Here is a 20,279-nt window from a genome sequence, read left to right as displayed (position 1 = left end):
GAAGGGGTGGGCTTATAAGCAAGTGTTTAAAATAAGCCTTTTTTAAAATCTTGCCATATAAAGGAACTTTGTAAAGCCTTGTTAATAAAAGGCTTTGTATTGTAGGATATGCCTCTAATACACAAACTAATTAATTAAAAAAAAACCCCAAACTACTATTTGGTAGACAGCTGTGAGAAAGTGGAGATGTTTTTTTAAGCAGAAAGTACATGGATGATAAGCACAACCAGAATGCAGCTTCTTTGTGAGCTATGAGGTCATAGCATCTACACACATCCTTTGGCTACAAAGGTGGGGTATTTTGGTTATTCTGTGGCTGTAATTATGATGCCAATTCTATCAAAGAAGAGTTGCTCTAGAGCTTGTGAAACTTTTGATAGCAGGTAAATTTTGGTGTCCTGGTAAGCCTGAAGTGAGTTGTAGATCCAGTTTTATGAAAACCAAGCTCATAGTCCCAGAAGGCCATGGCTGCTCTTTCAGTCTGTCCCTGTTTCTTGCACATCTGTTGTGGGGATAAAAATATTTCCTCAACAAAAAATTTACATTAAGAATTCTAGTTTAGTATGTGCCTCTATCCCTCCTGGGTTTGCCACAAAGCATCAAAATAATGGTTTATACAAAATGCTTGCCTGGTCTGTCTTCAATTATATTACCCACTTGTGATATCACCATTTGTGGTGAACTGATGCTATGGTCTTCAATGCATACGTTTTAGGCATTCATTGTTAAAATAATTGTATCTCCTTTTCATGTTCCCCACATAAAAAGTCTTTGCTTGCTAAGCTGCCTACCAAGCAGTACATTTATTTTTACATAAATTAATTTGCATGTGTAGAAGAGTACATTAGTCTACTCCTACAATATAAAGCTATTTCTCATCATGTATTTACACAGTTCCTCAACAGTTAGTGATGGCAAAATTAAAAAAAAAAAAAAGTTCACCTAAAATTAAGTTCAGAACATTGTAAGAACTACAGCGAGTTTCTACAAAAGGCTTTCAAAGTGCTTAGCAGAATACTGTGTGATCAGCTTTTCTGAAATGAATTTGGATAGTTGACAGCCTATGTATGAATTTAGGAGGCTAATTTTAGGTTACAGTAATCTTGCCCTGTGCCTGAAGACTTGATCCACCCTGGAGAGTCACCCACACTCTCTGCCAGGACAAGCCGGGAGAAAAACTCTGATGTTCTGCTCAGACCCAAAGTGTGACAGCTGGGCACACTTGCACTCACTTGACTTTGAAGCTATTTATAAGGCTTTTATCAGAGTTCCCATTTATACAGTTTCCCCTAGTGTATTTTTGGGTCTGATTTTCCTTCCAATATGAGGCAAATAAAACCATGGAACAAATCAGTCTTAGAAAGAAAACAGATAAAATCACAGGATGATAAAATTCATCAAGTGTTGAAATGTATTTTTACTTACAGCTGATATATATATTTTTTTAATCTTTAGAAATAACAGAAATTACTGTAAACTTCAAGTGATCTTGAAGAAAATAAAGGCAAAGTCTCTATGTTTCTCTGTAATCCAACTGGATTCACGTATCCATATACAAGAGTTGGTTTTAGATTATATATTTGCTGTCTATGTGTTTTCTCATCTAAGTTGGTTCGTTGCTAAGCTATAGGCAAACATGTGCTATGCAGAATGACTCATAGATCTGTAGGCCAGGATGCTTTTCTTGGTTTTCCATTGAGCATTCTTTTTATTCTACACAGATATAAATAAGTGCCCTCATTGACTTCCCTATCATGTAGTACTAGGAAAGTAAAACTGAAATTATTTTAATTGCATTAAAATGTTTTCTGTAATTTAAAGGGAAACTATTTCATTACCATCTGTTATAATCTTAAAAGTTCTGTTCTTACATACTGATATACGTAGCACCACAACACAATATAGTAACATATAGAAGCAAAATAAACACTGAACTGAATTGCTGTAAAATAGTGGTTATTTAAAGGGAAAAAATGTATATGTATGTAATGTTCTTATTAAAATGAATTATTTTATTGCAGCTTGAGAGAAATCTGACAGCTTTAGGAGGGGGCAGTGAGGTTTCACAGACCTCACTGGTTTGGAAATGAGAGCTTGGGAGGCAAAATGGTTTACTCATTTCTTCCTCTACTCTTCGGGGGTGAGATAGGCTGTAGGAACAGAAAGTGAAAAAGAAGGTGGGAGCATGGCTGGGAAATAGAAGGCCCCTTTGAGCAAGTCTTCACTTTTTTGTTTTTCCTAGGGGTGGTAGTCTGTGGCATCAGTGCCAACTGCTGCTGCTGTGAAGGTTGCTCCTGTTAGTATTAGCAGTATCTCCCTTCTGCCCTCACCATCATCAGTCGCAATGAGCTGTGCTGACTTTATCCACACCTGGGGCCAGCTCAGGTTCCAGCCAAGAGCTTATTCAGTTTTATTTCTATTTTAATCTGGTTTTATTAACCAGGTACAGTGGTGAACTAAAGACATAGAAACACCTGTCTGCTGTACCAACTGGGTTAATGTAGATAATCTTATTCAGGGTCCAGCAATGACAATATTTTTTTAAAATGTCTAATTCACATCAAAACACTTTGGATTATTATTTCACGTGTAGTAAGTTTTTTTTGCATATATCCCCCCTCCCAAGCATCCTGGCATATAGCAAAATCGTCACAGCTAAAACAGTGACAGATGGTTGGTGTTTGTAGTACAAGCAGTTCTAATGACCACCTTTGGTTCACAGACAGTGACTGCAGAATAGCTACGTAAGAGGTTTCTTTTCAATTCCAAGCAGCTATCTGCTTTATTCGAACCAATTCACTTTTTCTATTTGGTTTGCTTTGTTGCTTTTTTCCTTCTACCATCTTCTGCTGGTGGGTAATTAGATAATTTTGAGGGTTGATTAGAGAAAAGAATAGACTCTAAACTTCCTTTTCCAAATACAGCTTCTTGCTTGGTATTGCAAGGTTCAACTTTTCTGAAATATGAAAGCCACACCTCAAATACTACAAAATGCCAAGTCATGCTGGCCAAATAGAGACAGCCTGACTCACCATCAGCAGAGGAAGGATGAAAATAAGGGTAGTGGTGTTTGGAAAAACAGAGATCTCAGACATTTTGTTTACACTCTGGGAGCGGTCTTGGTTATCCAAGATTAAATGTTACGTAAAGTAAAAAAACCAGCTGCTTTGCCCGTGCTTATAGGCAGCACACAGAGTGAGGGACAACAGCAAACTCCATTACGAAGTTTCCCTTAAACATCCATGAGCAGAGGAAAGTGGGATCAACCTTCCTAAAAGAAAGAGTGCTGAACTACCTTGAACTGAGCAATATGGTATGAGGCCAATTTCCTAGCTGCTTTATGTTGTTTATTGAAGTTTGTAAGTTCTAGGAGACAAGACTGTCTTACATTGAATGTATTATATTGTAAAATTGACATGTGATTTCAGCAATACCTTGAGATTTAAAAAAGGAATCAGTGCTAAAATCTCTAGCACACTTAAAATAATACTGCATATTTATTCTGTACCCTGTCATTCTGTATTGGGTAACAGCAGAAGGAAAAAAGGTCCCTCTTTGTGTGCTTCTTTATCCCACTTAATTCCAGGGATGTAGCAGAAAGTGCCCTCTTTTGACTGAGTAATCTGATGCCATTTGCCATTTAACTACATGCTACTTATATCCCTGTTGTTTTATCCATCTTCCACATAAACCCAGTATGAGATTCTTCCCAAGACTGACAAAGAGACAAAATGCCATACAAGGAGCAAATTGCCCTAATAATATTACTTATTATTTGGATTGCAGTGGTATCTAGTCTCCTGCTCTGTAACCTTAGCACAGTTCACACCTTGCTAAGCACCGCACAGACACAGGACTAGCAACTGGGCTCTGCCACAGAGATGTTATGTTCTCTGCTGTTGACTGAATGCCACGTCTAATTTGTTCCATTAACCCTCTTGAGCTTCAAGTCTAAACTTTGAAACTTGTGCTTTACGAAGCAAGAACAAATTGATTTAAGACCAACAGAATCGCTGAGACATTTTAGGTGTATTGTAATACATTTTAATGAGCTATTGATGAATTTTGTTCCACAGTCCAAAAAGGGCAGCAAGAAAACAAAACAAACATCTGAAAAGTCTCCACAATGCAGATCTGAGAGCAGAAGCAACCAGAAAAGTAGCTCAATAAATGTTAAGAGCAAGGTGAGTGTTACATGCTCTAAAACCTTCCAGTGGCTTTACTGCCAATGGCTGAAACAGCTGTCACGGCACTGACGTGAATCAGAAGTGCCTACATGTCAGGTGAAATGACCGTCTGCACCCTCCCCAGCACATGACGTGCTGAGATTTATCTCAAGTTTTGCTTCCCTGATATGTATGTTTTGGTTTTATGGTCAAGCACAAATGACTTAACTCTTTGCAATTTTAGGAGTTACCCTATGAGTGTTGACCAGTTACAGGATTACACCACTGTGGTTTGGTTTGGTTTTTTTACTCTTCTAATTACAGTTATTTATTGCTTTCATTGTAAGATACCCAATTTAAAATATTGGTCAATTTGAAGTAATCCTTCAATAAAAAAATTACACTCTGATGTTAAATTCCTTTTGTCATTATTCCAGCATATGGGTTTGTACATGAGGCTTGTGAAAGAGGGGGATCAACACCCTTCCAAAAAGGACTGAGTCCGAGACTGGCATAGAAAAAGGGAGCAGTGAGGATAACTTGAGGATGCCCTTGTGACTGAGACAGAGCACCCTGTTTTATCTACAGAGAAACTGCTTTTCCAATGACATTAGGGAGCATTAGTGATAGGGAACTTTATCTGATGTTTACTCTGATTCATCTTTTCTATTCACTAATGGATTCGCTCTCCAGAGCTTTCAATGCTTCTCCCTTCAGTAGATACAAACATGATAAAAATTGCTTTAAAAAAATCAATAACCACTTAAGTGTTTGGCAACTCTCAGACTTTTTACTGTATCATTTACTCAACAGTTTAATGCTTAATAGAAGAAACTTGCCTGTTCAATATTCATGTGCAGATTTAGCAGATACAGCACACCACAGTTTGATTCAGGTTTTCTAGGTCTTTTCATTCATGACAAAATTAATTGTTGCAGAGCATGGAAATTGTGTTTGCTGGAGAGTAACACCTGATTTATTCACTTGAGGTCAGCGTCAGGATCTGTTTGTAAGAATCTGCCAGTATTCCAGTTTGGGGCAGTAAAGTTTTCCTCATTCAAAATTCGGAGCCTTTTTGGCTTTAAAAATGAGAAGTCAGTTCAACTTGACCCGGTTTACACAGCTGCGTCTCATTTATGTTAAGTACCACCTCCCTCACCCTGAGAGACTGGTTGCTGTGCCGGGGATCTACTTTGCTCTAGGAGATGAAGAATGAAGATGAGGTTATGCTCTGATGATCAGTCTGCACTGTTGGACTCTATTTTAAATGTAGGTACCAGGTGGGTGCCCGTGCCCAGCGCTGTGAGCTGGGGGCCCTGCAGGGGCCGGTTCTGTGAGGAGAGGGCGGGGCTGCCCCGCGCCGGACACAGCCGGTTCCAGCCGGTTCCAGCAGCCCCACCGCCGGGCACGGCTGAGCCCCACAGCGGGGCTGGTGGTAGCGCCTCTGGGAAAAGACCTTTAGAAAAGGGCAAAGCGCTGCACCAAGTGAGGGGAAAAGTGTGAGAAACAGCCCTGAGAGCACCCGGCTCGGAGCAGGGGAAGGAGAAGGAGGAGGAGGAGGAGGTGGTGGTGGTGCTGGAGGTGCCAGGGCAGAGTCCCCGTCAGCCATGATGGAGAGACCACGAGGGAGCAGATGTGCACGCTGCGGCCTGTGCCAGAGCAGGTTTTTCCTCGAAGGGGAAGGTGGAGCAGTTGGGACTGAAGGTGTGAAGTTAAGCCTGGGAAGGGTGGGAGGAGAAGGTGGTGTTTTAATTTTTGCCTTTGTTTCTCGCTACCCAAACCTAATTATTTAATTGGCAATAAAAATTAAATTTCCCCAAGTTGAATCTGTTTTGCCAAGGACGGTAAATGGTAAGTGATTTCCTTGTCTTATCTCAACCCACGAGCTTTCTCGTCTTATCTTCTCCTGCCCAACCTGTTAATGAGCGGGAGTGACAGAGCAGCTGGGTGGGCATCTGGCAGTCAGCCAAGGTAAACACAACACACTGCAGTACAAAGAATTAATATAAATGTTTGAACAATCCAACTTAAAATAAATAATTTGACAGCTATAGCAGTATTTCAGGTTGCTCCTAAAATACGAGTATCTGCTGATATGACTCGCTTGGGGACATATTTACATTTTTATGAAATACATATATCCTTCAGGTTGTTTAATATTTGAGAAATTATCTTTTTTTTTCTTTTTTCTTTTTTTTTTTTTTCAATATGGTGTCCCACTGCTTCTGTAAATGTTAGTCTTCCTTTACGTGAAGTACCAGAGCTGTCAGGCAATGCTTAAAAATTGGGGTATCTCTAATCAAATTTTGATCCTGCTGAACTAATCCAAAGTTCATGGATTTTTGTTCAGTTTATTACAAATGTAAATAATATTAAAAATTAATGTTCAAATTTTTATTCACCAAGTTTGGGTGACGTGTATCTGGCAACGTTATGTTTACAAGATTCACATTAAGTGACCTGAAATCTAGACTTCACACCCCTCTTATTTTTCACACTTCTAATAAAAAAAAAAAATAAAAAAAGCCATGAAAGATAGATGGTACAATAATGTTAGTAGATACAGCTGTTCTTTGCTAATACTGCCTCAGACAGTTCTCATCTTAGAGGTTTCCAACGGTTACTAATTCAAAATTAAGAGAATCCTTTTTATTATTATTATTATTTGAATATTAGTGTTTGCCATTTTACATGTAAAATATGGCTTGTATTATTTAGTGTAGTATAATGACTTTGCTTACTCAAGCTTCTAAACTTTATCACACTATTGCGTGTTGATGGAATGATGCGTCAGCTATGCCCTTGGAGGGTCTCTCCTGGTCCCCTTGAGGGAGTGGGCAGGGCTGGGGTTTTGGGTGAGCTTCACTGAGCTTCAACACAGAGGAGGAGCCATGTCATGGGCTGGCTGAACAAATACTCAGGGAAAGGGAGCTTCTCACTGTGAAACTGTAGTTCAGTATGGTTGAAGGTTTCATTTGTTTTTTTCACCTGTGATCAGTGTCTGGGCCTCCATCAAAATGCAGGCTTGAGAAATATGACAGTGAGTGTGTTTGTTTCTTTAGCCCAAACAGGAGGGGGAAAAAAAAAAGAGAAAAACAGGTAAAACTTTCATAACGAAAATAAGAAAATGTACTTTATAGACTTTGGGGATTGCACATCACAGAATAATGAACTATAATGAACTGAGAATTCAGTTGTCCTCTCAAATTAGGTGTGAAATACAAGAACAAAATTTAAGCAAAGTGAAACCAAAAGAATGCTTAACTGCTCTAAGTAAAATCCTGCACAATCTTAAATTATAATGTCAGGTTTCGACCACATTAATATTCTTAGCTGAGTATGACACAAATTGGGGCAAGTCATTATTTCTGTATTAAAGCTACACCAACCTTACATGTAGACTGTGTTGAAACATTAGTAACTTGTTCAAATGATGTACTGGTTTTAAGTGGTAGTACCAGGCTGGAAGTGGTATTCTTGCAAGGATGTCATAAGAAGTTAGCTTTTTTTTGTCTCCTGACTTAGTTTGAGCTTAGATGTAAAATGAAAGGGCTGTAAATGGGTCTGCCTTTGTATATTAATTGTTGGGTGTGTAGAATTTACATAGAGGACACTGGTTTTTGAAAGGTTTTACTCAGTGATAATGGACTTTGAGAAAGGTGGCTAAATGTTACAAAAAATGGGATCTTGGTAGTTGATGGGGGTACCTGAAGAGCTGAATTTTCTGCACAGAATAATAATTTTTATGCATTTTCCTTACATAGAGATATCTAGACTATTTGGTTTAAAAAAAGCCAGAAGAAATAGATTCAGTGAAGGGAAATTTCTGTTACAATCATGTTGACTTCTAGGAATGCCTATTGTTTTAGCAAAACAGCTGTGTATTCACCAGCAGAACTTCTGTGAATGTCTGGAGGACTGTGAGGCTCTTACACTGAAGCACCTAGTATCTGTTTGCTTAAACAGTACAGATGGACCCTCCTAATCAAAACTAAATTTATTTCATGACACAGAGTATTATGTTGCCAAATCAACCTGTGTCACTGCGCTAGGTTCTCATACTGTTGCTCAAGTGGTATACTAGTTTACTGCACAAGAAAGCCCATTGGGACGAGTCAAGGAGTAAGGTAACTACTGGGTGTAAAGCAAGAAGACTTGGGAAATAAAGAGCTGTGAACTGCTGACTCTCAGAAGGGAGCTTCAGCTTCTTCCACCACTCTTACACAGTAAGTTTGGCTGCATACCGGCTGATTGCCAATGATGGGTTTACAGCATGGTCAAACATGCATTTTTGGAATACAGCATTTCAGATGTAGCTGGAGCACAGCTTCCAAGTGAGGTGGACATTCAGCAGCAAGGGTAACTTCTTAATTAGCTGTGTGATACAATGATAAGTGAAGGACCAGAAGCAGTGGCTAAGCAGCAGCACTATGTTGCCATCAAGTGGTAAATACATTGATATCTATATAGTGAGAGTGATCATGGCTGGCTGGCATCCACTGAATGAAGGAAAAAAAAAAACAAAAATGAAAAGAAATTGTCTGCTTTTCATTTCTTTGTGTTATCCTTATCTCTTTACTGGTGATTGATCAAGTGAGATTGTCTCTCATTGCCTTACTGTTTGAATGAAAGATCTGAAGAAGACAATTTGCAAATAATGCACTTACAGTATGACTTCTGAAAGAATTTGAATTATAGTTTTTCCCTCAGACAAAGCTTTAGCAAAAATGACATGAAAAATGTATTTTCTCTTTACCAGGATGTCAGCCCTTCAACTTCATTGACATTGTCATCCAATAACACTGCTGTCATCACAAAAACAATTACCAGAACACATCCTCTAAAGCAGAAAATGCACTTTGTCAATGTTAAGGCCCAGCATCTGCAAAATATCAACAAACAATCCAAAAGTATAAAAGATCTGGAGATCCAACTGCTGCAAGTGGAGTGCGAAGAACTCAAAAATCAGCTAGGATGCCTGAGGGTAGGTAAAAATCTAGTTCTGTTCTTAATATCTAACTGTGCTGGTAAACAGTTACATTGAAAATAGTTTATGCATAAAGGTGTTAAAACCAAGTAGAAAAAAAAATGTTTTTCTGCTCAATTTTCATCTAAACAGATAGCTTATTGATATTAAATATTTTGTAAATTAGCACATGTAGAAGAGAGTTTGGGTTTGAATTCACAATACTTCTGGTTTAGTCTCAAGACTTTCACTAAGGATACGAAATTGTACTTTGGATAACTGAGTGGCATTCCTATACTTTGTAATTACTATACTAGCATCAAACTCTTCTCAGCATTGTCTTGTACTAATTTTGCGTCCTACTGGCAGCATCTCTGAGCCCTTTGTTACAGCAACTTATCATGTAAGAGGAACTTCTTCCACTTCCCAAAGGTTGGAATTGCCCATGTTGTTTGCTATCTCAACCTAATCTGGCTTGATTAATAGCCAGAGGAAGCTTACTAAGCATGAAATATTAGGGCACTCAAACTGTAGGATGTTGTGCTGCTGATGCTTTGAAGGGACACCTTGCTTTTTAGGTGGCAGAGGGTTATTAAATTAAGCACAAAGTCACATGTACAAATATCAATACATTGCTCTAGCAGATGTTCTTGTTTAGTTAGAAATTCACCTATAACAAATCATATGTTACTATCACCATATATTTGAGAAAATGGAAACTGAAAATTTTCTGTCATGCAGGAAGGGCTGATGGGGCAGAAGCCGGGCAACACGGAGGAGTTACTGAAGCAATCTCAGAAAGAGCTGTTGTGGCTTCAGAGACAGCTGTCCTTTATCTCCACAGGAGGCCCTGTGTGTGTTTTGGCAGCTAGCAAGGTGAGCTCCTTTATTATTTTTTCAGTCTATCTCACTGTACGAAGTCAAATTAGGGAGGGAAGGGTTTATAACCATTTTGGCTTGTTTTATTGAAACAACGCACTGCAAGATTTCTTTTTCATACTAAGAGTACTTAGAGGAAAGTTCATCTTTTAGGATGTATTTTTAATAATTGTTTCATGTAATTCAGAAAGACTGGAAAGAACAAGAAATTCATTATGGCCTGTGAAAGGTTACACAGTTAAAATGACATTTCATAGAGCCCTATTGTATACGGAAAGATGTCTTACGTTCTATCTCTTTTTCTAAAGAAAACTGTCAATCAGAAGGTAGGATCATTATATTTGGATTGTTATTCTGGGGGGATTTCTTGGCCTGGCATACAGAACTGTAATTCCCTTTCTCCTCTCAGCAGCACTGTTCTATATGCATTCCTAGTTACCAGCAGGCCATCATTAGCATAGCTGCATCCAGCCCCAAACAGGCAAAAATTACTAGCAAGCTATACACTTGATGCTGATATCTGGCCACATAAATACCGAATTAATAATAAACTGTTTATGTTAACAGTTAACAAGTCCTAACATCTTACCGTTCCAGTAAAATGTGAGTTCTTGTCTGCTGTGACATAACAAGTTGAATATGTCAAGTTTTGATGACTCAAGTTTCTAAATGTTTACTTGATATAAAGAATATGTTTTAAAATCTTCATAGCAGTGAATCTGTGCTGATAGTTTAAAAAAATAGTTGCTATTTTATTTTGAGTGACTTAATCTATTCATCTAATTTTCCATATTTTTAAAACAGGATTTCCAGAAAGGCATCATACTTTACATATTTTATACACACACACACCCCCCATGTACAGATATACATGTTTTAAATCCACCTATGAAAAGGAATGAGAAGAGTTAGTTTGGTTCAGTGTAATGCATTAATAATGCCATTTACAGTGATCTGACTTATTTTCAAGTATCAAGTTGGCTTAGCAAATTTTTGTTTTGTTTGTACAAGTGCACATAAATATATGTGCAAACAATGGGTATGTTCATCTAGTCTCCAGCTGAGACAAGATAGATTTCCAAAATGTGTCACCTGGAATCTTCTTGTATCACTGTGTCATATGCTGCAGATCTGTATTTGTTGCTGAAGCACAGTACGGTAAGTGCTGATATAGTCATAATCAGAAGGAACATTTGGATTTGAAGCTTGCATGTAGCTCAACTGAGGAAAAAAAAAATCTAACTTGCCAAAATTAGACTTTTTTTTTTTTTAAAAAAAAGGAAAACTATTTATGCCATAAACTGCTTATAAAAGTAGGATTGCACTTGCCTGATGATTGAATCCATAATTTCATCTGGGAAGGAACATATGATCCTGAGTGGGAATGGCTTTTCTCTCCAAAAATACCTGAGTTTTGCTGTTCCCACTACAGTCACGAGTAATCTCAGGGAAGTTCATTTGGGGCTGAGATTTGCACAGAAGAGTGGCCTTGGTTACCTTATTTTTAGATGTTGGTCTTTGTATTCAGCAAACAGTAGTCTTTCTAGAATGTGCCAAGGTAGACCTTCAGGGAAGAAAGCACACATTGCCTACAATCCTTTTCCTCATTTTTAATTTTCAATATCACAGAACAAAGGATCAGATTTTTATCTGTTTCATCCACATGATAAGGGATGGATCTTTCAGAAGCAATTGGTTACTTTGAAGATCACCCTGTGATACCCTGCACCATACTTGAATTCTAAAGCTCTGAAAAGAAATGCTTTTCATCCAAGCAAGCGTGGTGGTACTCGATGTTGCTAGAAGCTTTGGGGGTAACGATCTCAATAAGGCACTCGGAGAGATTGATGCTTGGGAACTGGAATATCCAGAAATACAGGCAATGCCATTTTAGAAGGATTCCTTAGCTGTTTAGTAAACATCATGGTTCAAGTTCAAGGTTCAAATGGACTGGAAATCCAGACAGGACAAAACTTGAGAACTAGATCCTCTGATGAGTCCCTCTTCCATGGCTCTTAATACCTTCCAGTGAAGCATCTGATGATGACAGTTCCTGGAGATCAGGGTACCCTCCACGCACTTCAACTTCATAAAGAACTATTAGGCTTTGGGGGAAATCTGGCTCCTTTTGTTAATGCCAAACTTTTCTGAAAATTCTCCTCCCCTTCCTTATTATGCCTGTTAGTAAAACTGTGGGGGGAAGACTGATATTTGAAAAGGAACTGTGAATTAATGTAGGGCAACATTATTAAATCGAGAGATGTATTTCTGCAGATACTTTAACAGAATTCAATAAAATGGTGCCTTGAGAGTGCAATATTTCCTTCCCCTATTAAATACTGAAAGGAAAATACAGAAGTTCCACTCAGCATAACTTCATATGTTTTCTTGATAATTTAACCTTCATCAGCCTTGAGAATTCAGTTACATTATAGTGAACACACTCCTAAAGTGGTCAGATCCTGTGGGCCAGATCAACTCTGCTGGGGGAGAAGAAAAGAGGAAAAAAAAGGGGGGGGGGGAGTTAAAGATAGATTTTTTAAAAATTGATTTATTTAAGATCTTGCCCTGTATCCCCTTACAGCATGTCCTTCTAGCTGTTGGGGAGATGGTCGTTGTATACTTAGAAGTTTTGTGTGCATATATGGCATACAGTTTTCTTGAGAAGAGGAAAGACAGAATGGTTAGGATGCTCCAGGTAATCTGTCTTAATACCCTTCTGCATTTGAGTTTCTAAGCCTTCCATTGGGCAGGCTTGGGAGTGAAAAAAAAAATTGCAGCTCACATTTACAGTTCATTGGTTAGTGCCAGTAGGCCACAGATGACCTACTGAGAAGATCCTGTGATAGCATTACTTGGAGGTAAAATAAAATCTCCCAACACCCGCCTCCCCTCTCGCCCCCCCTCACTGAAACACATCCTTGCTGCGATCCCACTTGCTGCGTGTCAGCTCCTGTCCGTGCTCCCTGCTGCTGTGTCGGGGTTAATACTATGTGAAAGAGAAACTGGCAAATAGGGAAAGCCATCTTTGTGTGCGTATGTGTGTGCGAGCACTGCTGTTTCATAGGCTCTGGCAGCTGCTGCATGGCCGATGATGCTTGCTCTCTCTTTTTCACCCTGCCTCCCTGCAGACGACTAATGAATCATTTCTAGCCTGAATACTAGCAGTGCAAACACACCAATGCTGCTGCTGCCGACGCTGCCGCCTTTCTCTACAAGGTTGTAATTTGACACAGTAGACTGCAGTTCTCTTTCGGCAATGATCTTGCTGAACATCGGAAGCACTTGATTCGAAGGTATGCTGAGATTTCACCCTTTCTAAAAATAGCTATTTCTGTTAAATGCTTTACGGGCCAAATAAGGGTGGGAGGGCTGAAGATTTGTAGGGGGGTGTGTGGGAGAATCCTCTTTTTAGTTAGCAGTAATGCAGCAGTAACTCTTACTGGAGGCAGACAAACTTTATTATTCTGCTGCAATTCGATGATGCCCTTCACTGGGTCTTTTCTTCTAGGTGCTGCTTAGAATAATCAAATGTGTTAGTATCGTGCACAAGTACTAGGTAAAGGGATTAAACTCTTGCTAGATTATTCCATCCTCCCTCCTATTGATGTTTAATCTGATGTCATTTTCCAGTCACTTTTAAGGTTACCAATAAAATAAATACTACATTGACAGGTTTGATGGTGCCATGTTTCTTTTCTGTATTAGTGTCTGTGGGTAAAGTTAGTAATCATACTGGCTAGCAGCTCCCTGCCCGCCCCCCCAGCCCCGAGCCCCCAAGCACGGTGCATATTCACAGTATCTGTTTGCTTTGCAGATGTAAATTGTCATGACATGGCAAAGTCGTCAGTGTGATTACTCTTCCATACAGATACTGTTAATGAAATTACATGTGGTAATTGTCTGGCATCTAATGCTAAATTAGACCAATTGCAAGTAAATATCTCATCCTTTTTTGGTAGAAGGGAGAGATCTTCTGCAGCTATATATATATATATGGACACACTATGCATAGCAGTATTTGTGGGAAGTATGTTATGTATTTGAGTATGTAGAACAGAATAATAACATTTTATTATAGCATGTGCATAGAAATACCAGTTAATTAGTTAGCACGCACCAGTATGCTGTGCTCAGTATTATAAGGGATACTGCAGGTTTTTTTATTAACCTCTTTTCAAAACTGGCTATTGCCTATAGCGTTGGGCAGAGAAGGTATGCCTTTCCAAGAGTGATGTGATGGTTGACATTACAGTTGTACATGGTCTTAGTACAATTTTAACTGAGGAAAATGTAAGTGTATTTGAAGGCTTTGGTTTTTCTTTTTAAGCTACTGCTGTCTGTTATTTTAGTGGTAAAACACTGACTGGGGTTTTTTGTCTAGTGCAGGTAGTGATGCAGAGTTTATATATAAAATAACTCAGCAGAATAACTTATTAATGAGTCTTGTCACTGCATCTAGTAAATACAGTCTGCTCCTTAAGTGATCGGATGTATTTTGAAGAAATACTTCAAATGAAAGCAATTGATCTTAACATTAAGAATTTCACCAAGTATGCTGAGACAGGGAAAGAATACTATAATTGCCATCATCAAAATACAAATAAGGACTATTGCTTAGCAAGGTAGCAGAGCTGTTTTAAGAAAACAGCATGAAATATTAAAACACAGACCAAGCAGTACAGTGGAAATTAAAGCATGTCCATAAATTCAATACAATAAAAAATAGCAGTATACATGAAGCGATATGAAAGTTACTGTAGTCACTTTATATTTCAGCTTTTTTGATCAGGAGGTGTTACATTTTTATTAGAAGAGTGCTTTCAAGTCTACCCAGCTGACAAATGAGGAAGGCAATTCAGATCAAATCTTACACATTGCAGCCAGGATTCACCACTGTAGACATCCTTTGAAATACATGTGCATTACTTCTAGTACCTTAAAGGAGGGTGTTGGATCTTTTTTAGGTGACTCTTTTATTTTTGTTAAAGGATCTGGTGGTCCTGAACAGTGGCTTTGTGCATACTACTTTATTTTTAATAGGAAAAAGACCTATTCTAAATGAAATTAGTGAAGTGATCATGTTCCCTGCAGACTAGAATGATTTTTTTTGTAGCAATATATTGGAATGGGTTCCAGCCTGCTAACATATGACTGTATACTAGAGGCAGTGAACAGAGGTGCAGTCTTATTACCTACAACTTTATATATTTGGGTGTACTTGGAGCACCTTTTTGAGAAATTTAATGTGTTGAATTTTCTAGAATTATAACCAAATTACAGCTTTAAAATGGCACATGGGCTTTAGGGGCTGGAAAAGTGAGATGGAACAAAATATGGGACAGTGCGGTGCCACAGATTTCTGCATGAAAATGATCTGAATAGGTGGTACAGGGTACTTCAGTTAACTGACAATTACAAGCTCAGAAATCTTAAGCATCTCTATATGTGGCCATTCTCATACTGATGCGAGCTAGGTATGTACTTCTGCATATATAGAAAATAGATATCTCTCTTAATTCAGCTCATTCCATTTTAGGTATGCGTTAGATGTGCATACTCATTGTAGTTTAGATAGGTCTGTGATACTGAGTATGAAATGAATGTATAAGCACAGCAGTGTTCATTCTGGTAATAGCTTATTACAAAAGTCTCAGCCTTTCCAGGTTGCCAGGAGTAGAAATAAGATGCCTGCGATCACTGGATAATTAGTATCCTCTGGTAAAAGGGTTTTTCCTTTATGTGTCAAATGCCTCACCACATATCAAAATCAAATGTCCAAAATCATGCTGATTTTATTCTGAAAAAAGAAGCTAGTTGGTCATGCATCACTGTCCTGTCCTTTCAATATTTATGTTGAATGAAGTACGGTTTGAGAGTCAAGGCTGCTTTTCATTTAATTGAAATTGTTAAAGGCCCTCATTGCTACTACAAAATATGTCAGATGTTCTAAGTTCACTGTCCACCATAGAGGAGAATTGTCATGAAGTATTGCTGACAGTAGCATTTACCCATTGCCATTAAAATTGAAAAATATATACCAATATCATGATTAAAATGGAATTGGAATGTAGCCACAGTGCTGGAAAAATAGAGCTTCTTCAAAGCTATGTGTCATGAAACCAGTTTCTGTTCACCAGTGAAAAAGAGGGCTTTTATCAGGCTTATTTGCAAGAGTGGGTTCTTGGGAAATGGCAGTGATAACGTTACCCTGGGAGAACAGTTAATGATCTCCTGGAGCAGCTGGTTGACACTGAATTTTGAATGTGGTCATTGAGGGTTTCTTTGCTGACTGTAACCATCCTGTTAAATAACATGTTGGAGTCATGTTAATGCTGTAAAGTATGATTGTAAAGCCACCTGTGGTTGGCATTTTGGTGAGGAAATTAGTGGCTTGTGGCTCAACACTTTGACCCGTGCTTGTGGTGTGGCACTTGATAAGGAAATCAGTGTGACTTCCAGCTCTGCCACAGATTCTGTGAATGGCCTGGGCAAAGCATTTAGTATCTCTTGGACTCTGTTCTCTTTCTGCAACTGGGAGTAATAATGAACCCTTTCCACTACCTTCTACTTATTTTAGCTGCTTAGAAAATGAGATCTTCCGACCAAAGACTGTTTTCTCCATCGGGATGCTAAATCCCAATGGAGGCTTCTAGATGCTACTTATAAATCTCTTGACACTCTGCATTTTGTGTTGTTGACCTATAGAAAAATAGTGTCTGAGTGTCAGAAGAATCTGAACTGATTCCAAGCATTTTGGAACATTTGATTTGTTAAACTTTCTGTTGTGCTCATGGCTATGTTCAGTTTGGAGTGAAGAGCTTAGTCTCCCTGATGGTGGCAGCAGCTTGGAAGAAACATTTACAGTGCAAAAGTCAGGACAGAGGAAGTGGGACTGTAGGTCTGACTTTTTTTTTTTTTTTTTTTTTTTTTTTCTTAATTGTCATAAAGTTTTATATTTTCTGTGTAACAAACAGTAGAACACTTGGTTTCTAAGCCAATAAGTATTACCGTGCCAGATGTTTGGTGTTGATTAGCAAGCAGCAGCAGTGCATGGTATTACTGTGAAGAATCAAGGGGAAGGCATTGAGAATATAATAGTATGGCACAGTCTCTTATCTGTTTTCATCTAATGACAATTAGAAACTCTTTTCCATTTTTTCTTTAAAGATCATCCTGTAGCAAGCTCTTCAGTGTGATACCTTCCTTAAGGCCTGATCTGAGCACAGTGGGTTGATGGGCAGTCAGCATATGCACTTCTTTCCTTCCACTCTCCAGCTCCACTTGGACTAGACTGATGTGTTTTTTCTTGCTGAGGAGCATAAATAATTTTTATAGACAGCTTCAATTAAGTTTTTACACTGGATGTGTGGGGGAAAAAATGACAATAATACCCCTCTTCCTAATTTTGGAAGGAAAATAAGCCCTTTTTGAGCCAGGTTAACTCGTTTAGGGTTGGCTTAGAAAAATCCTAAATCGAGACTCAATTCATCCAGAATCGGGAATTTATTCTGGGGCTTCATCATTTCAGCTCCTGCTGAATATTTCTGTACCTCCTTCTTATACGGTTGAAAGATGTTACTTGTTATTTCTGTATGGAATATCATGGTGCCTTTTCACCAACGTGGAAAGTGCATCTAAGTACATTGTCCAACCTGCTTAAAAATATTCTCTGATGTTAATCAGCAGGGACTTTTATAGATCTGTACCAGTTTACACCGGGAGGGATAGCTCAGCAGAGTGTCTCTGGGAGTGTGGCGAAAGGTTAAACTCTTACTGAAGACAGAGTTGATGGTGCTTAGAATTCAGCTGGATGAAGCTCACAGTTGTCACTATAACAAGCAATACGTGGTTGAATCTGTCCCCTTTTTACTGCATTTTCCCTCTTCTGTCACAGTCACGGTTTTACCTATTTGTTAAATCCTCATTTCTGTTCTCCCCACTTCCCTGCCCCCAACTCTGCGCACAGTTTAGAACATGAAGTATATTCTCTGTCAATTCCAGGAATGTATTTCTTCCTTTCTGTCTTGTTTACTGCTTGCTAATTAAATTTTGTAGGTGGCAGTTTGAAATCTTAGTGGGACATGTCATGTGACTGCTAATGCTCTGCAGATCTCTATTACATAACCTTTAAGTAGTTTGGGAAAATGTGCTTGTGTCATACTGGGCCTGACATAAGGCTCTGTCTGAAGCCAGCAGTCTGATCAGGTTTTTTATGTACAATGACTGTAGAAATCTTGTGGATGGTTTGTTCTGGCACAAGATTTGTGCCCTCAGTTGTCAGGCCAATTGTCTTATTTCCCTGAAATGCTTTGCAGTCTGCACTGTCCGCCTTTCCTGCAGGGTAGAAAAGGGAGGGGTTAGATTTAAACACTCTGACATGCCAGGTAATGATCAAATGAATATTAAATGCATTGTGCTAGGATCCCTTCTGTTTTCCTGATAGGTTTGTTCATTTTAGTTTTGAAATGACCGGAGTATAGAACAAACATAGAAAACCTCTCAGCTGTCCCCCCACCCCTTCACCTCCTACAGATCTTAATTGGGCTCTGGTACATTATGCAAAATGAAAACATAAATCAATACAGAATTTTAAAAAATGCTACGTAGGGATGATCAATTTTTAATGCATGGTAATTCATTAGGTTGCTGTTTTGCAAAAGGAGCAGTTTTATAGGTGACAGCAATGTATCCACTCATAGAATAATAGCTCCTCTCGCTTTTTCTGAACCAGCATCATCTTTTGGTCCTACTTTGCATACAGTTTCACATTGTTGTTGCCTAAAACATATTTATACACTATCCGATGCGGCTTAAGCACTCCACTCTACACCAGCTCTGTGCTCTGAAGAAAGTAAGTCTTATTTTGGTCTCCTGGCCAGGATATGGGCCTTGGAGGCTGGGTCTTGTTTGTGGCTCTGACATTTGACATGCTGTGTGTTCTCAAGCAAATCACAGGAAATCTTTCTGCCTCAGACTCTGCAGAGTCCTGTGCAACACGTTATCCATTGTATTGCTTCTCTTAATTAAATGTTGTATAAGAAGGGAGGAGGGGGAAGTATTGATCTTCTAAAAACAGGCTTTCTTTTGTTTCACTTGAAATTAACTGACTGTTTGCCTACATGCTACTCAGAGTAAAGAGTTTGTATTAATTTTTTAAAAAATTACTACTGTCATAAATCTGGTGGCTATAGTCAGTTTGTCTATTCTCCTGATGACTGCCTGCTTACCTACTGGGTATACCGAAACTACAAATGTTTCATTGCTGGAAGGGGTCTCTGTTGCTCAACAGTCTTAAATCATCTGTACAAATGTATGTACCATACATTCCCTGTGATTTGGTAGCTTTGGCTTATTTGAGGATTAAGTGGGTACAGTTAACACTGCTGTGCTATCATGGTTGTTGGCTGCTGGATGAATTAGGATGGGAACAAAGAAGCAACTGTAAAGCAGTTTTGTGTTTGTGTGGTAGGGCAGATGGGTACAGCTAATGCTTTTGTATTTTAAAGGAAACCTGTCATTAAGGCAGTTGTTTCTGTTAATAATGTGCATAGATGAGCTCTCAGGATGTGGACCTCTTCCAGTTAATGTGCTTTACAGTCACAGAGTGAAACAAGAGCTGTCACTCTGGCAAGCTCCGTCCTGAATTGTTTCAGGATGCAACAAGTGGGTGACCCAAAAAAATGAAGGGATGAAACATGAAGACTTACAATAGATCTTTTCTTGCACTGTCAGCGATAATCCAGTATCTGTCTTATCTGTGCTCTGTGGTACCTTGCCAGTGATGAGTGGAAGGGAGCAGCAACTGTGAGGGTCATTTCTTGAGGATTCCTACCAGGGAGGAAATACAAGCATGGATTTTATAAACTTTAGGGTAACATCCTGTGTAAACACTGTTGATAAGGGAGAGGTGTTTTGGAAAGAAGTGTAGATCCTTCATGTCATACCAACTGTCATAGCTCTGATGGCTCAAATGGATTTAAGCTTATTTCGTACAATGGTGGTGGGTCACACTTTTTCATAGTTCCAAAAGGTGAAGTATCTCATGCAGCCAGAGTAAAGCAACCCTGCTCAGTGACTTCTTAGTAGCTATTGACCCCAGCTGCTAGATGCAAATGAGAATTTTGCCAGCTTTGATATTGATAGGTACTAATTATCATAAACCATAAACCTTATGCTTAGCTTGCAACCTTTCTAGCTTTTCTTTTGGAAAATTTCTATTTAATTTCACTAAATACTTTTAAAAGGAAATGAAGCATAAAGAACTC

At 38.7% G+C, this 20,279-nt stretch overlaps 1 protein-coding gene across 1 annotated transcript in view; it reads left to right on the top strand.

Annotated features, from left to right (window-relative positions):
• Positions 1–20,279, top strand: part of RIMBP2 (RIMS binding protein 2) — a 175,092-nt gene that overhangs the window by 9,635 nt on the left and 145,178 nt on the right. The window contains exons 3-5 of the mRNA XM_075041450.1: positions 4,077–4,184; positions 8,926–9,150; positions 9,874–10,008. Coding sequence (XP_074897551.1) covers positions 4,077–4,184; positions 8,926–9,150; positions 9,874–10,008 — 468 coding nt within the window. The remainder of the gene's footprint in view (positions 1–4,076; positions 4,185–8,925; positions 9,151–9,873; positions 10,009–20,279) is intronic.

The sequence above is a fragment of the Buteo buteo genome, chromosome 11 (genome assembly GCF_964188355.1).
Source record: "Buteo buteo chromosome 11, bButBut1.hap1.1, whole genome shotgun sequence".
Classification (NCBI taxonomy): Eukaryota; Metazoa; Chordata; class Aves; order Accipitriformes; family Accipitridae; genus Buteo; species Buteo buteo.
The sequence above is the reverse complement of the archived record's forward strand: the minus strand, read 5'-3'. Positions and strand labels throughout refer to the sequence as shown.